This window comes from Mauremys mutica, chromosome 1 (assembly GCF_020497125.1).
Source record: "Mauremys mutica isolate MM-2020 ecotype Southern chromosome 1, ASM2049712v1, whole genome shotgun sequence".
Taxonomy (NCBI): domain Eukaryota; kingdom Metazoa; phylum Chordata; order Testudines; family Geoemydidae; genus Mauremys; species Mauremys mutica.
In genome coordinates, this window is record NC_059072.1 from 232,941,301 (window position 1) to 232,957,921 (window position 16,621).

A 16,621-nucleotide genomic window follows, 5' to 3' on the forward strand; every position below is an offset into this window, starting at 1 on the left:
AAGCAGACTGTCGAAAGTTTTTGTTGTCATGTCCAACTGCATCTGCATCTACTGTGGGCACACAGGAGGGGGAAGGAGGGAGAGAGAGAGAGAGAGAAACAAGAAGGAGAAGGGAAGGAAAAAGAAAAAGAAAAAAAAATCAGTTCCAACCTAAGCCCGGGATACTCCAGGACATAATAGTCCAGCTGATAGAAAAACCACTGAACAAAAAAGTAGTCTAGAAAATAGAAAGTGTTGTGATTACAAAGTTGCGCATTTCATCAGTACAAACTGGTCTTTGAATGTCCTTTGGGAGAGCAACTGTAGTGTCCAAATTGGAAGGAAAAAAATACAACACCACATGGAGGAGGATTTTTTTTTCCCTTTTGGTTTATCACAGCATTTTGCTTAGTTTGTTTCTTTATTATTATTTTTGGCACAGCTTTTTTTTTTTTCAGCCATCAAAGCAAGTTCTCAGATGCAAACCAAACAGTGCAGTCTCTAGTTGGTGGCTTCATGCTTCCAAGGCTGAATATTCCAGGTGAAAACCATCCTCTCCCCCTTTGAAGTGACTGTGTTTTTACTCCTTGATGAGGGTTACGGGCAAAATACTAGACTTCTGTGGCCAGGGAGAGTTGGTTTCATTGTACACACTAACTTTTTTCAAGTTTGTACAGTTCTGGAGCTGTTAAGAATAGTTTTGAAGAGTGCTTCTCCCCACACATTCACTGCTGGTCCATTTGAAATTTCTTCTAAAACACTTCACCTTTACTTCCGCAGATCTAGAACACAAACCTAGAGATGTAGAAAGAGAAGACCCAAGAGTTATAAACATTTCTGAAGGCGATTCTGGATTCTTAATGTGTGTGCGCTCAAGTTCTAATTTTGTAATAAAGCAATTTACCAATAACAGAGACAATGCATCATTGAATACTGACTGGGGGACAATTCTGCATTCACCGGCTAATGAGCTGGAAGATGTAAAAGTTGTTTCTCATCTCTGCTTGTTATGGTTCTACATGATAATCTGAAGGATTTACACTTCAAGTGTCATGGAGGAGAAAGAAACAGTAGTGTTTGTGTTTCTTTAATCATAAACATGTTTCAAATAAAGGGTGGCAATCAAGGAAATGTGCATTGAGGGGCCTGAAACAAAGCCCCTTCAAGTAAATGGAAAGACACCGTCTACTTTATGGAGCACTGAACTGGGCCCTAAATAAGGGAACACCCCCCCCCCCACCTCTGAGCTTTGTCCAGAGAAGGCAACAGTGCACAGAACTTGTGTTGGCCTCGGCACAGGATTTCCCCCAAAATATTTACAATGAATGAATACAAATGTTTACCGATCCGTCTGATGCACTTGCTCCCACTTTGTCTCCTCTCGCATTCCAACAGACTTCAAAGATTCCTCCAGTGCCTCTGTAGCTATGTACTAGAGTTCCACTCTAGAAAGAAAAACAGTTTGCAAGATTTGACTTTTAAGATATTTTATTTTTATGTGGGCACTTATGGTTGTGGGTTTGCTATGAGGTGCATTGGTTCCTACACTGTGAGGCACAAATACCAGGGGTGAAATCCTGGAACTCTTCAGGTCAAGGAGAGTTTTGCCATTGACTTCAATAGGACCAGGATTTCAACCAGTTGTCCTCTGAAGAGCTGGGATCCATAGTGTGCACATACTTGTCTGTAGCCCCATCCCAAATCCACCATCCCCACTGACTGGTGGGAACCACACCAGTTTCACTGCCAGGAGGGTCCCTGCGGTTTCTAATACAGGAAGAAATATTGAAAATTCATATCCTGAACATTTTTACTTCTTAGGGGAAAAAAGAATGCTGTGTACAAACAAGCATAGCTCAAATCATTCAGCTTGTTCCTGGAGAAAGCACTGCTAGGAAGTCACTATGAGCCCAAAAAGCTTTCTGGGCATTAGTCTGAAAAGAAGTAACTCCAAATATCCCAGGTTTTTGCAGAGCCCTGTTATCCTGTTCAACATCAGGTCCATGTAACTTTGTGATGATAATCTCTTCACAAATATGCAGTACTCTAAAAAATTAGTCCTGTGTATATCTGAATCTCAAATGAACCCAGCTTGCTGCTTAATAGGAGCAACAGTTATTTCTAAAGGCTGCTGCACTGGCAGCTTGACATGCCTCATGTGCCCAGTGCAGTTTCATCTACACACGAACATAAAATTGAGACAATTGATTTTCTTGGCACAGTTCCATGTTCAATGAACCTTTGGCAAAAAATGTGAAAGGACAGGCACCTCATCATCTCACACCATCAGCTCAAATGGTTTTCATGCCACTGTCAGGTTCACAAATTCAGTGCATACAGATACATACATTTTCCATTTATCATTTCTGTTAGTAACGTTTCAGCTAAACCACTTTTCATTAGTGTGTGTGAATCAAACGAGTACCTGAGTATTCCATATATGGACACATTTGTCAAAGGACCCACTGGCCAAGTATTTCCCATCAGGACTAAAAGCTACACTGTAGACAGGTTCTTGATGTTTGGTTAATGTATGAATGCAGACTCCTCGTTCAACGTCCCACAGCCGAACAGTAGAATCGAATGAAGCACTACAGGAAAGAGTCAAACACAAGTGGGTGCCGACCAGGGTACTAGTTTATCTGCAGTTTGCAAAGATACTGTAACTCGTGAGGACACATCTCACATACAAACAAATGTGCACCAATACTTCAAACAGGAGAGGTATAGAAGGGCTGAGATGTATCAAACCCTCTTAAGTGAAAGAAATTGATTATGGTGGATGTGCGTATTTGGAACCTTTGGCTTCATTGGGGGGTTTTGTGGGTAGCAGTAGGAATATAGGAATTGCCTTACTGGATCAGACCAGCTGTTCATCTAGTCCAGTATCTTGTCTCTGACAGTGGCCATTATCTGCTACTTTGGAGGAAGGTTGCGGTAACTCTGTAGTGGACAGGTATAGGATAACCTGCCCCAGGGAAAGTTTCTTCCTCAGAGGATTTGGTCTCTTATCTAACAAATGAATTTTGCTTCATATTCTCTAGCATAGTGGTCCTGTACCTTCTTTCACCCTCCACCCAGAATTTACTCATTGTTTCTTACAACAATCCACCTAAATCCAATGTTGTGGACGAAGAGAAGACAGGAGAAATCCCCTGCATTGTATTAAAAAAACCCAAACCCAACAACCTTCCTTCCAAACAAAACAAAACTACTTGACCAACAAAATAAATAAATAAATTTAAGAGGCAACGCCACTAGAATATCATACAGAAGATACAGTCATTACGTGCCAATTAGCTAATCAATCCAGTGGTCCAGGCATCTACTGACATTACGAAGAGTAAACAGATGTCTAAAACTGGATGAAGTTAAATCTTGAATGGATTTCTTGAGGTGAAAGTTTAACAGCCACCTGAGTTGTTCTACACCACTTAACAGAACTATACAAAATATCAATATCTATATAGTTTTGCTTGATGGCCCTCATTAGAGTACATCCAAGTGGTTTAATGGACTGCAAGATCCATACATTATAGGGCTTCAATTAAACACATTCATTTATATAACCAGATACCTGAGTGTTGGGTGCAGTGGCAACTGTAACATTTTTTTTACAAAAGTAGTTTAAAAATTAAGCACTATATGGCTTCATTTTCCATGTTTGTTAATATGGTTCCTCCCTGTTTGGTCAATCCCCTCTCATCTGCTAACAGAAATGATTTTCAGTTTTATTTGCCGATAGCCTAGTAAAAACCATCAGTAGGAGAGGAGGAGGTTTTGTTTTTACCTTGCTAACATGATGTTGGAGTTTGGGTTGCTGGTGCCTGGTCCTGTAGGACTCCATTTGATAGTATAAATCTCTTTGCTGTGAGCCTGAAGGTCATGTACACATGTATCTTGCTTCATACTCCAAATCTATGTCAGGTGAATCAGGAAAAAAAATCAGCCAGGTATCTAAACTTTGCAATCTTTTCTCAACTCCTGGTTTTCAATCCTTCCTATTCTGTTTGTATATGACAATTGTGTGTATATTGCAAAGGCCTTGCAAATTTAACCGTGTTTATTCGCTAGATCAAGAGAAGCTGACAATTGTTGCCTTGGTCATGGAATCTAACCTGAATTTATATCACATGTTTCAATCATAGTGTGAATTTATCAAAACCATTTTAAGTATGGCTTAAATAAATCTTGATTATTCCAAGCATCCTGCTGGTATTCTGATTTGTTTTATTGATGTCTTTAATAACATGTTTGATGGAATCAAATCAATAATTGATGCACCATTATGCAATGCAATATTTCAATATCAGAATAAGTTGAATGGAAATTACATGTTTTATAATGAAACTGCTCTGCAGCTGCACGACAAACCAAAAACCCTCAATTAATCTTTAGGGGGGCGGGAAATAATCCAAAATTACAGATATTCAGTGGTAGAGAGATACTGGAAAAGCAATAATGCTCAAACTCACTGGATACAAATTAGCAGCAGGAGAACAAGCCAATGTGTTTGTGAGCCACATATTCAGCAGTATCAGATGGGTAGCCGTGATAGTCTGGATCTGTAAAAAGCGGCACCTTATAGACGAACAGATGTATTGGAGCATAAGCTTTCGTGGGTGAATTCCCACTTCGTCAGATGCGGTACATCTGTTAGTCTATAAGGTGCCACAGGATTCCTTGTCGCTATATACAGCAGTGTAGAATCACTAATAAGGAATGTGAGAGCACAATCTGGAAATATCACATGCTTTGGGGCATCTAAGTAACAGAAAGCTGTGGAGAAATGGGGTGAAATTCAGAGAAGAGCAACAGAAGTGATTAAGGAACTGGAGGGATTGATTTCAGAAAAAATCATTAAGAGAAATGACTAAATATGGATAAGTAATTTATTAAAATTTATAGGGGTATGGGTGAACAGAAGAACCATCTAACAAATATCTGAGGTGTATAAAGCACCAAGGAGTTTGAGGGTGAAACTGAGCAAACTATTATTTAGGCTGAACATGATGATCATGATGGTCCCTTCTGGTCTTAAAGTTTCTCAGTCTATAATTTATAATTCTGAGATCCTTTTAGAGTTTGTTTGCACTTAAAAGTTTTGCCCCTTTAAATATACTGATGCTTATACTGGTACAGTTTATTCTGGTTTCGGAACCAAAATAAGCTACACTGGGTAAGGCATCTTTACTCTGGTATAACTTCACTTGCACTAGGGATTTTACCAGTATAACTACGTCAGCAAAAAAAAAAAATCAATCACACTCCTTACTGACAATTATATTTTTTAACTATTGAGTGTGGATGAGGCTTTAGACTGGAACACTCTTCCAGGTGAAATGGTGAAAACCTTGTTAGTGTATTCACTGTAAATTACGGTGGTTAAACACTTGTTAATGTACAGTGAGGATCAGTCTTGTGTTGGCAAGGAGACAGCATGACCTAAAATATGGTCTTCAGTTCAGACTGCTATAATTCCATGACAGTGACATATCAGACAGTAGATCCTAATTGAAATAGCATGCTTCAGTTTTCTGTCTGCTTCTCTTTGTTCATTCTTATTTCACTCAAAAATGGTAAGATGAAACCACCATTCATGCAGAGAGTTTTAATAGTATGGTAGCATCAGGCTGGGGAAAAAAATGTAAACATAGACAAAAATATTTTTTTTTTTTAACAACATGAATGGAAACCTTATAAAGTAAATTTCTACTGGGGAAAAATACTAAGCAGTCTGGAGGCAAGCCATCAAATTACATTACCTTTAATGTCATATCATCAGAGCAGGATGCTAGTAGCATACCAGAAGGGTCCCATTTAATTGCATTGACTTCATTCTGAAATAAAGATTCATTTTCTATGTGAACATTCCAAGTTGCCTGCATTGTGCCTGGCACCCAGCAGAGGGCACTCAAGTGTTATTACTCCAACAAGTGAAACTGTTGAAAATTACATTACATTCTTAATTACCTTACACGTGAACACATCCCTTTTCACATCCCACTATCCAAATACATATGAGGAAGGGAAACCAATTTTTTGTGTCAATGAATGATCCACACAATTGGCTACCATGCTCCTGACACAACTGGCAATCATCAGATTCTTCCCACATGACAAAATATTCAACAAACCCTAGTCCCAGACCATTTAATGGTGCAACAATTACAGTACAGATCCATTTACGCATGGATGTTGGGAGTCAAGCCGTCACAACCACGTGTTAATGGACCACGGGTTAAGAGGATCATGCTGAAAAAAGTGTCTATGATTCACTTAGAAAAAAACGCCGTTATTTTCTGCTCTTTTATGCTTGCATTTTTTTTCTTTCTTATGAAGTCTGTCATTCGCTGCAGATGAATGAGTTTAATATTTTCTGCATTTTGCTCCTCCATAAATCTTACAACAGTTTCTAAGGGCTTCTGTGGGTGAAATTTTGACCTTTTCAACGACATCCTCGTCGTCGTCGTCGTCACTGTCATTTAGGCCTGCATTATTAGAATTATCGCCATCACTTTCGTGGGCCGATGTAGCCTCGCAGCCTGTTAATATTTCTTCCTCGGACAGAAATTCTGAAGTCGGGTAATTTTCATCTATCTCCAGCCACTCGGTAATGACTTCCGGTGACATATCCAAACTAAAATCTTTTATCATTTGAAAGAGAAGTTTACCTTTATCCTCTTTTGTCTGTGTGCGTGTTTGTAGGACGTCTTCTTCCAAAAATCCTTCAAAGTCTGGCTCTGAATCAGTGCCGCTGCTGGAGTTTTCTGAGTCTGAGCCGTCTTTGACAGAAAAGGCATCACTGAGAGCCTTCATCCAGCTGTTTTCAATGGACTTTTGTTTTACTCCATCCCAATCTTTTTTAACTAAAGAAAAAATTTCCTTCATGTTTAACTGTTTCAGGAATTCGGAAATGTCTGAAGACGTGCATGACACGATCGCCAAAATCAGCTCCCATCAATAATTGTTTTTAAAATTCTGAATAATGCCCTGGTCTAAAGGTTGAATTTTTGATGTGTTGAACGGTAGGTATAGCACTCGAATTTTTCCCTCTCTCGATACCAGGAGAATGGGCTAGACAATTGACAAGTAGCAAAAGTGCTTTGGCTTTGAGTTTCTTCAACTGCAGATGCTTACGAACAGCTGGAACAAAGCTGTTGTGGAACCAGTTGTTGAAAATGTGTCTCGTCATCCAAACATTTTTGCTGTTAGCGTATATTACTGGCAGTTTGGCTCTATTGAGGTTATTAAAGCAGCGAGGGTTATGAAAGCGGCAAATGAGAAGAGGGGTAAGCTTATGGCTGCCTGTCTTATTACTACAAAAGAGAAGAGTCACACGATCTTTTACCTTTTAAATCCAGCTGTTTTCTGTGTCTCATAATTAAAAGCTAAAGTCTTATCAGGTAGCAGTTTTGCAAATAAAGCTTTTCATCACAACTATAAATTGTTCTTCGTGGTAGTCTTCATTATGTAAAACAGATTTTAACTCGGCGGGAAACGCATTCTTGGCCCATTCATCGGCTGATCGACTTTCTCCAGAAATCGATACCTGTGCTGTGCCATGACGCTTTTTAAAACAACTTATAAACCCCTTGCTGGCTTGGAATGATTCATCCCCCGTTAAATTTCCAAATTTTGTCGCTTGGGCTTGAAGAACTGGCCCACTTAGTGGCATTCCTTTCAGCCTTTCCTGAGCAAACCGCGTGCACATGGCTTTGTCTGTTGTGGGTTTTGCTGAATAGTGCACACGTTTTTGCTTAAGCCCCGCGGCAGAATCGATATTTTGTACAAAGCCATTCAGTTAAGATTCGTTTTTTAGCCATCCTCGGAGAGTTGATTCGGCAATCCCAATATCTTTTTAAACTTTGGATGGATTTCTCCGCTATTTACTCGATCTATTGCAGCTAGCTTTTCTTCTACATGTAGGAACGCTGACGCTTGCCCTCTGCCATTATATTAGGCCTACGGTTAACATTTTCTAACGTAGTACAGTATATATATATTACTATATAACTACAGTACTACTGTATATATTATATATCTCTCTAGCATGACAATGACTAAGCGTGCATGATACGTCTTTACCAATATCGGTAAAGACGTACAGTACAGCACGTTTCCGCTCCGCAGTTCCTGTCGATTTCTGTCAGTGAGTTAGTGAGCAAATCTGTAGCGCTACATTGCAAGTTCCTGTACTGCGTGTTAACAAATCTCACATGTTAAATAGTTAGCACTGGGAGGCATGGCTCTACCATGCGTTAAGCGGATTCGTGTGTAAACAGGTCACGTGTAAACGGGTCTATACTGTAGATAATTTAAAACAATTTCTGAGGTTGACATTCCATTCATCTAACAATTACTTTTTCTTAAGAATATATATGTATATACATATGCACACACACACACAAAGTTCTACGGACTATTCTCAAATAGTGCAACTCTCCAGAGGTGCTTTGTCTATACCAGTGTGTGCACTAATATACTAAAACAAAATGCAACTTGGAGCATTAGCTGGTTTGTGGTCTTTAAAACTGGATCAACTTCAAAACCACCTTTCAGTCTGAAAACTTTGTTATCCACTATTTGTACAAATAACACCTGCAGTGACGATAACTATATGAAATTATAGGACATTTTTTTTCTTTGTTTTTCTCCAGCTTACTTTGTGTATTTGACAACACTTTGTGTGTAGTCAGACCCACTGTTTCCCGTATCTAGTCAGCCAGTTCCTCTGTTTCCTATGGGCCTTGCACATAGTAACAGGAGAAAAAAGTACTTGTAAAAGAGAAAAATGTGTTGTAAGAACAGTAATTGGGTGGAGTACTCGGTGGCAGGGATAGTACCTGAAACTATTTTTAACTAATTTCTGCCTCAGATACAGACACACAATTTCAGCTGTAGTTAACAGGAGTTTCACACACATATCTGAGGGCAGGATTTGGCCCATGTGCACAATGGAGCAGTCAGTCCACTCAATAGAAAACATCAGCCTATGGATGAAGACCTATTGTGGAGGCAGCAGCGTCTTTTCAGAAAACACCAGCCATCGTGATTAGCAACAGGTCTCCATATTGACCAATTCTCCCTCAGGGGGAGGTGGCCAGTTGAGGGGAGTTACTAAGTGATTTTATACGGTAGAGTAGCTCAGCAGTGTTCTTGTGAAAGAAAGTCTGCAACATTAGCCTGTGGCTACCATTAAATAGTCACAAAGAGAGATAGTCAAGAACAGAAAAAAATGAGGAGTCTATTTCAGTATATAGGCAGGTGGGGAATGGGGAGAAGGATAAGGGAAGTATCTCTTAACGAATCTGATCCTACTCGACCCGATTAATTCTACAACTGAACGATGGTTAAAGTAAATTGTTCCCTTCGCCTTTGTAATTCACATCATGTTGTTAAAGAGATTACAAAAGCGGAAGATGAAATTTTACTGATGTATCTCTGAGTCGTTAGAGTCAGTTACATGTAAATACTCTCACTGTGTAAGCTGAGGGTTTTGCCTGCATGTTGTGATTTAGAACAGTGAGTCTCTTTGCAAAGAGAGTCATTTTTACAGAGTATGTCTTTGAGGAAGGAAAGGGATATAAACACAGAAGCTGTTTAACATCACCAGCTACCACATGCTAGTAATGACTCCTAAAATTTCAAACTCTTTAAACTTACTGTGTGTCCTTGAAAGGTTTTGACTGGGCGATCACAGCCAAGTCTGCATACGTGAATGCACATGTCAGTACTGCAGGAGGCAAAAGTAGTGTTGTTCTGCCAGTCTACATCCAGAGCAGGGGCTATGAAGCACAAACAAAGGAGAGAATGTTAGGGAATATGGCAAAGAAACAGCTACCCAAGTCATTCTCCCCATGCCACCAACCTGACCAAGGGCACCAATTAGTGATAGGCCTATGTTAGATCTGGAACAGTTCATTGCTATGTGGATGTCAGATATGAAAAAAATATACAGTAATTGTTCTAGGGACTCCGTTTATTAGCTACCTAGCAATGGGTACCATGTAAGCTTCATATGTTACCTTCCTGTGAGACTCCTTAGGGGATGACCAGATTTAAGACTATAGTTGTGTGCACTTTTGTTAATCTGGTTTTAACTTGTTTTATATATAGATGTAGTTTAATTTGGTAAGGAACCAACTTAAGATAAATTGTTTAAGTCAAATTAAAAATGTCCACAAAGGTTTTTGCAGTGCTTTAACTAAATTGTTTTTTAAACCAATTTAAAGTTAAACCAGTACAAACTTTGACTATAGACAAGGCCTACCACAGTTGCTTTCTTTTGTTGCCAAAGACAGATTTTAGCTGCCCTCTAAAGCAGTGTTTCCCAAACTTGGGATGCCGCTTGTGTAGGGAAAGCCCCTGGCGGGCCGGGCCAGTTTGTTTACCTGCCCCGTCTGCAGGTCCGGCTGATCGCGGCTCCCATTGGCCGCGGTTCGCTGCTCCAGGCCAATGGGAGCTGCAGGAAGGCAGCCAGTATGTCCCTCGGCCCACGCCGCTTCCAGCAGCTCCCATTGGCCTGGAGCAGCAAACCACAGTCAGTGGGAGCCGCGATCAGCCGAACCTGCAGACTTGGCAGGTAAACAAACCGGCCCGGCCCGCCAGCGGCTTTCCCTACACACGTGGCATCCCAAGTTTGGAAAACATTGCTCTAAAGGATGGAATGAGATCTGTTAACAGAGGTATTAGTTTTCATTCTCAAGACACTTATTACGTATGTGTCAGTAATAATGACAATCTAACAGGATTTAGAAAGGGGTTAAAGTTGAATTTATTTGGGGTGAGGATATAATGTAGGTTTATTGTTAAAATGGTGGCAAGACCTTTGAAATTTTTTATCCAAAGTTGTTCTGAGCAATGTTTTTTAAGTATAAAGATGGAAGTATGTCTCCTTTGGAAACCAAAAAATCTATTATGCTTAATATATTAGAGTAAATGTGTGTAATATCTAAAAACTGACAGGAGAGAACATGCCTCGTGAACCATCATGGGGCTTTCTTTAACCCTCTAAATTTAAAGAAATACTGCTAAACTGGCAAGGCAGAAATGCTTCACAGAAAAACATCATGTATAGAATTAATGATGAAACTGAGGAATTCTGTGAGAGAGGGGAGGAATTCTGTCTCAGAGAAAGGTGAGGAAAGCATGCATGTTTAAGAGAGATCACTGTAGAGATGTGGGCTCAGTATGGTTAGAGAGGGGATCACAAAGCAGCCCAGGATTCTGTTTTCACAGTTTCACTATTATTTTTCTGCTGCACAATTTTGCTTCATTGTTTTAAAGTCAATATAGATGTATCCTAATCAACATCAGTACCCTTTTTCTGGGGCTAATAGAAGGAATGAGAAATTGCGGCCCAAAAGTAATTTTCAGAAAGCTGCGTGCACTTAAAATTTTGGAATGACAAAGGAAGTGTCATTTGAATCATAAACGGGTTGCTGGAGTGACACCATAATATTGGTAAAATTTCATATTCACTGGTGTGGTTTACTTTATTGAATCATATATTTACTCAGAAAATAAGTAAATAAAATGTATTGGAAATAATAACCAAGTACGCTGTATGAAAATGAGTAACTTGACTATCAAAACAGATGTCTGTAATAACCACAGTGATTATTAGCCAACTGCTTAAAAAAAAAAAAGGTTACAACAGCATTTAATAAAAGCAACAACTACACATTTCAAGAATTGCAGTTAGAAAGCAACAACTTCCTCATAGTTCAAGGCATTTGGCTTCTGCCCTCATGCCTCATTGCACATGTAAGCCATATGGGTATTCAGAATAATCACACACCTAGCTATGCATTACTATTTACACAATGCTATCAAGGCATTTGGGGTTTTTTGCATGACACTGAAAATGACAAGACCAAAGCTTTTCCTTGTACTCCTAGCTACTCCTATAATACTGCGATATATATGTTGTGTTATGAATGATCTTTCTTAAATATGGTGCAGGCATTCACTGAAAATTTTCCATAAAATAAAAGTACATTTGCTATTATAAGGCTACCAGTGATATACTGTAAAAAAACAATTAGCTAAACTCTTCTCATTAGTGACCCAGTACTAATTTATGCTTGGATGGTGCTTTGTATGTGCGTCCAAACATCAATCCATCTGAAAACAGGATTCTCTCACTGAATTTTAATGAAATGAACATTGGGAACGTGTTCTAGTTGAAGTCTGCTCTGGTGTCTGGGAAGAATAGTAGTAAATATTTATAAAAGGGCTAATCAAATCCTGGATGCATGCAAGATACCTACGAGCCCATTGTGAAAGTTATGGGAGTTTTAGGTTTGGACCTACAAGACTTGACCAATCTGTCAGGGAACTTCAGAGCATGGAGGCCTCCAGGCCCAGGTAGAATAGGATTCTGACTCATCTAGATTAGGATAAAAATGTTGTTAGGATGTGTTGGCTAACATGCTCGCTCACATGTTCTAAAAGTCTAGTGCAGGCAAGGCAGGACAGATTTTAACACATGCTAAGCAGTCAAGTTAAAGTCTCGGCTCCCCCCAAGGTTTAAAATGGCGCTGATTAGCATATGTAAAATGCCTTGTCCACACTAGTCTTGTAAAATGTGTGTATTAGTAACATCACACCTTGAAATCCTAGTCTACACAAGGCCTGAGGTGATCTATGACCTTCCCTAGACAGGGCACAAGTTCCTGCCACAGAACAGTTTGCTTTGGGGAACGTGGGCTGCAAGGCCAGACCCAGGCCTCTCACAAGGATCTGATCCAAAGCCCACTGATGTCAATGGAAATACTCTCAGTGACTAAAATGGGCCTTGGATTAGACCTATGGGTTATTGGCCAGGCAATAGTGGAGATCCCAGGAACATCCAGTATTCATAATTGTTCTATTCCATTTTGAAAATTAACATAATCAATCTGAAATGAACAATAATATTAGTGTCCACACAACCATAATTCATTCACACTTCATGAGCCCACTGAAAAACATAGCACAGACGGTGGAAGATATGTCCTGAACTCTTTGTAATGCAGATGGAGATTATTACATTACATTGGAAGACCTAATCAAGTTACCAGCTAGTATTAAAGGAAACCACGAGGTGTGTGTATGATGCACATCATTTCTGAAGGATGACTTTGTTTCAAATGTACTCCTATCCAGTAAGGACACTATTCTAGGGAGCTAAGTGGGTGTAGGTTTTTCATCAGTACATCACTTTACAGTACAGAGGGTGAGTCTACAGAATACTCCTAACAAAAAATAAAATTCCACAATGAATAGCATGAGTACATTTGCAAACAGAGACTGCTTTCTCCATGCAGGCAGCTTAGTGCACAGTTTCATAAGAGTGGCAAAAAGCAGTGAAAATCTGATAGGAACATGGACCATCAGAATACTTTGTTTTTTTCTGATGAATAATAATTTCTACCTGCATTGGAGGTCAATAATGGTCATAGGTTTGTCCTCAATGGGAAAATGAGTGATGTTTTAAATATGTTAGCTGACTAAAAGTTAGTTATTTAGCAAACTAAACATGCTAAATAATATGTGTTTAAACATAAACTTAGCACCTAATTTAGATGAAGACAGTGATGTTTAAAAATGCATTAACTAGTTGTGGTTAAACCCCAGGGGAACTATAACACTTCTAAAACCAGAATTTGGATTTTGTTACTAATTATAATGCCAGCTTGATAACAAGATATATCACTTTATGACTATGCCTAATAAAATATTTAATTTTAAACATTTTTCCAATGTTAGGTTTTGAACTCAACTGTATCACCCTGTAGAACTGGTCACCTGCGGATCCAAGATTAGGTCATAGCTTGCTTGTTGCCCAAGACTGCTTGGTAGCATGTTCAATTGCTGTGGAAGAGGGAGCACCTTTTGCCACTATCTAGTAGAGACAGGGCCAAAACCCCAGACCTGAACACCATCACATTTTTTGGGGTGGCAGATTTCAGAATCTCAACCCAGACCTGGCTTTAGCAACTGACCTCTAAACATGGGCCAAACCAAAATCCCAGATCAGACTTCAGAGTGATCAAATTTCTCCCCTGGATCTGAGTTTTGTAGTTTGAGAATCCCCTTTGGCCAGTGCTTGGAAACTCTGGAGAGATCTATATTTAGTGGTTCGCAGCATGGGACTTTAGAAGCAGCAGGAGAAGAAATGCTGGAGGTCCCCACAAAAACAAAAAAAAAAGAACAAATGGCAATTCATAAAAGGCAGGGTCCCCATGTTAACCCTAATCCAGCTCAAGCATGTAGAAGCTAGATGAATAATTCCCATTAGGTAGCTATGGCTGGGAAATATTCCTCTACTAGAATTTCAGTGAGGCAAATTCACTCTAGACTATAGGATTGGTTCTCACAGAACCCCTTCTTCTCCCGATCAGAGGACAAGACCAGGGCATTGAAGCTCATGAAAAGTAAGGCACAAAGTATGGGTTAGATCAGGGGTCGGCAACCTTTCAGAAGTGGTGTGCCAAGTCTTCATTTATTCACTCTGATTTAAGGTTTTGTGTGCCAGTAATACATTTTAATGTTTTTAGAAGTCTCTTTCTATAAGTCTATAATATATAACTAAACTATTGTTGTATGTAAAGTTTTTTAAATGTTTAAGAAGTTTCATTTAAAATTAAATTAAAATGCAGAGCCCCCCAGACCGGTGGCCAGGACCCCGGGTAGTGTGAGTGCCACTGAAAATCAGCTCGCATGCCGCCTTCGGCACGCGTTCCAAGGTTGCCTACCCCTGGGTTAGAATTTATTAGACTTTGATGCATATCTTGTTGCAGTGGAGATATTTTCAGACTGCCAAAATTAAGGAAAAAAATATTTTGAAACAAAATATAAACGGTAATTACCTGAGTGGAAAGGAAACTGCTGCTTAGCTTCCCCTGTGTGAGCATCCCAAATTATTGTTGTCTGTGTTCAGAGGAAGAAATAAAGATTAGTTACCATTCCTCTTGGAAAGTAATAGGAAAAAAGAAAGCTCACCGCAGAGCAATTCTAGAAGACAACCTGATAGCATTATTGACTGCTGAGAGCCTTAGCTATTGCAAAGCTGTATACATATATATCTGTTCCAATACACCTGTTATGAGAAAATAATACAACTGTAGATATTGAACTGTCACTACTACAGAGGCAGCAAAGAACCCAATGAGCGTGGGTTCCCTCTTAAATGTATTAGCCAGAAGATGGCTGTGAGCAACTTTATGAGACTGATCTTTCTGAGTGTTTTGCTACAGTTATTTCAATTAGCATCTCTTTTAGATGAGACTCCCCCCTCCCCCTTCTGCATGATGCAATCTGAGTTGTATTATGAAAACCCAACAGCTACTGTACATATCATTACTAAGTCACCATGTGAGAAATTAATCTAACAGAAAAATATAAATGGGTGTATTGTCATCATGGTGGGCCGGATGAATATAGAACTTGCTTCCTATGGATCCATTGCATAGCAAATTTAAGCAAAATCCCCATAGAACTAAGCACTACCTTTTGAATGAATTGTAAATATATTAGAAAAATATACTTCCAGAACATAAACATGGGCTGCCTCATTTCACTGACAATGTGACCATCTAAAGAACTATTGCTCTTACAGAGAAAGTATGTCCACTGGAAGAATAGTACTGCTGTTGGGAGATAAAAGTTACTATATCACTAGAAGGAGTAAAACTCTAAGTTTCCATTTACAGGGATCTGTGGGAGGTTAATTTCCAGTTACAGTTCAAATGGGTTTCTGCTCCCCCCTCAGTAGTAATTTGAGTTCCCAATCTCTAACTCAAACGGGACACTCAGCTGAAGCTGTCACATTGTGCCTGATTTTGAAATGAAATCACCAGATTTTGCTTGATTTGCAAACAAAACCATAAATTCTTTACTCAGATTTCTTTGTCTGATTGTTGAAATAAACTAGAGGGCACAAGAGAACTTAAAACAGATTCCGTCTCCTGAGGTATTTATAAGTGCTAGACTAAATGTATATACATAAATTGGGGGATGAGATTTTCACTTCCTTTGTCTGAGCAATGCTTGGGATTCAATGTGACAGACAGCAAAGTGAGGATTGGTTAAAAACGTATGTCACATGGTACAAATTTATCCAGCCACAGGAGAGTTGTCAGTCACTTACTCTGATGAAATCAAGGCCCAACAAAACAAATTAGGCAAACTTTGCTGAATTCCCAAAGCAGGAGAAGGAGATGTTGAAATTCAAACAATATAAGCTGACAGCATCTGCATGTTCACACATCAAAATTACATATTTTTAATACTAACTTTATCAACACCAGCACTTAAAATGTAATTCCCCTTTTTGTTCCACTTCAAAGCAAATATGGGACCTTTATGTTGACCTAAGGTGCTTGCAAGGTTACCTGAAATGTAAAAACAAAAAATGTTAATGTTATGATTTGTCTGGGAGATGGAATACAGTACTATTAATCATTTGTAATCACTGGAAAATAATAACTGTTGAATGGCTCACCATCTTCTGTCCATATTCTTGCAAAACCATCATATGATCCTGTAGCCAATAGCGTTCCATCACTCTGTTGGATGTGGAAAAGCCAATATAAATGAAAGGTTACTACAGATTATACTGAATCAGCCCTGATTCACTCATCTATTCCTCAAG

At 39.2% G+C, this 16,621-nt stretch overlaps 1 protein-coding gene across 7 annotated transcripts in view; it reads right to left on the minus strand.

Moving 5' to 3' along the window:
* Positions 1-213: 213 nt before the first annotated feature.
* The window catches only part of TBL1X (transducin beta like 1 X-linked), a 339,461-nt gene continuing 323,053 nt past the window's right edge, over positions 214-16,621 (minus strand). For all 7 annotated transcript variants that reach the window (XM_044993779.1, XM_044993606.1, XM_044993855.1 and 4 more), the window contains 9 exons: positions 16,472-16,535; positions 16,264-16,361; positions 14,838-14,898; positions 9,646-9,767; positions 5,745-5,819; positions 3,770-3,897; positions 2,405-2,570; positions 1,323-1,424; positions 214-774 (listed from right to left, as the gene is read on the minus strand). In XM_044993779.1, coding sequence (XP_044849714.1) covers positions 748-774; positions 1,323-1,424; positions 2,405-2,570; positions 3,770-3,897; positions 5,745-5,819; positions 9,646-9,767; positions 14,838-14,898; positions 16,264-16,361; positions 16,472-16,535 — 843 coding nt within the window. In that variant the 3' untranslated portion in view covers positions 214-747. The remainder of the gene's footprint in view (positions 775-1,322; positions 1,425-2,404; positions 2,571-3,769; positions 3,898-5,744; positions 5,820-9,645; positions 9,768-14,837; positions 14,899-16,263; positions 16,362-16,471; positions 16,536-16,621) is intronic.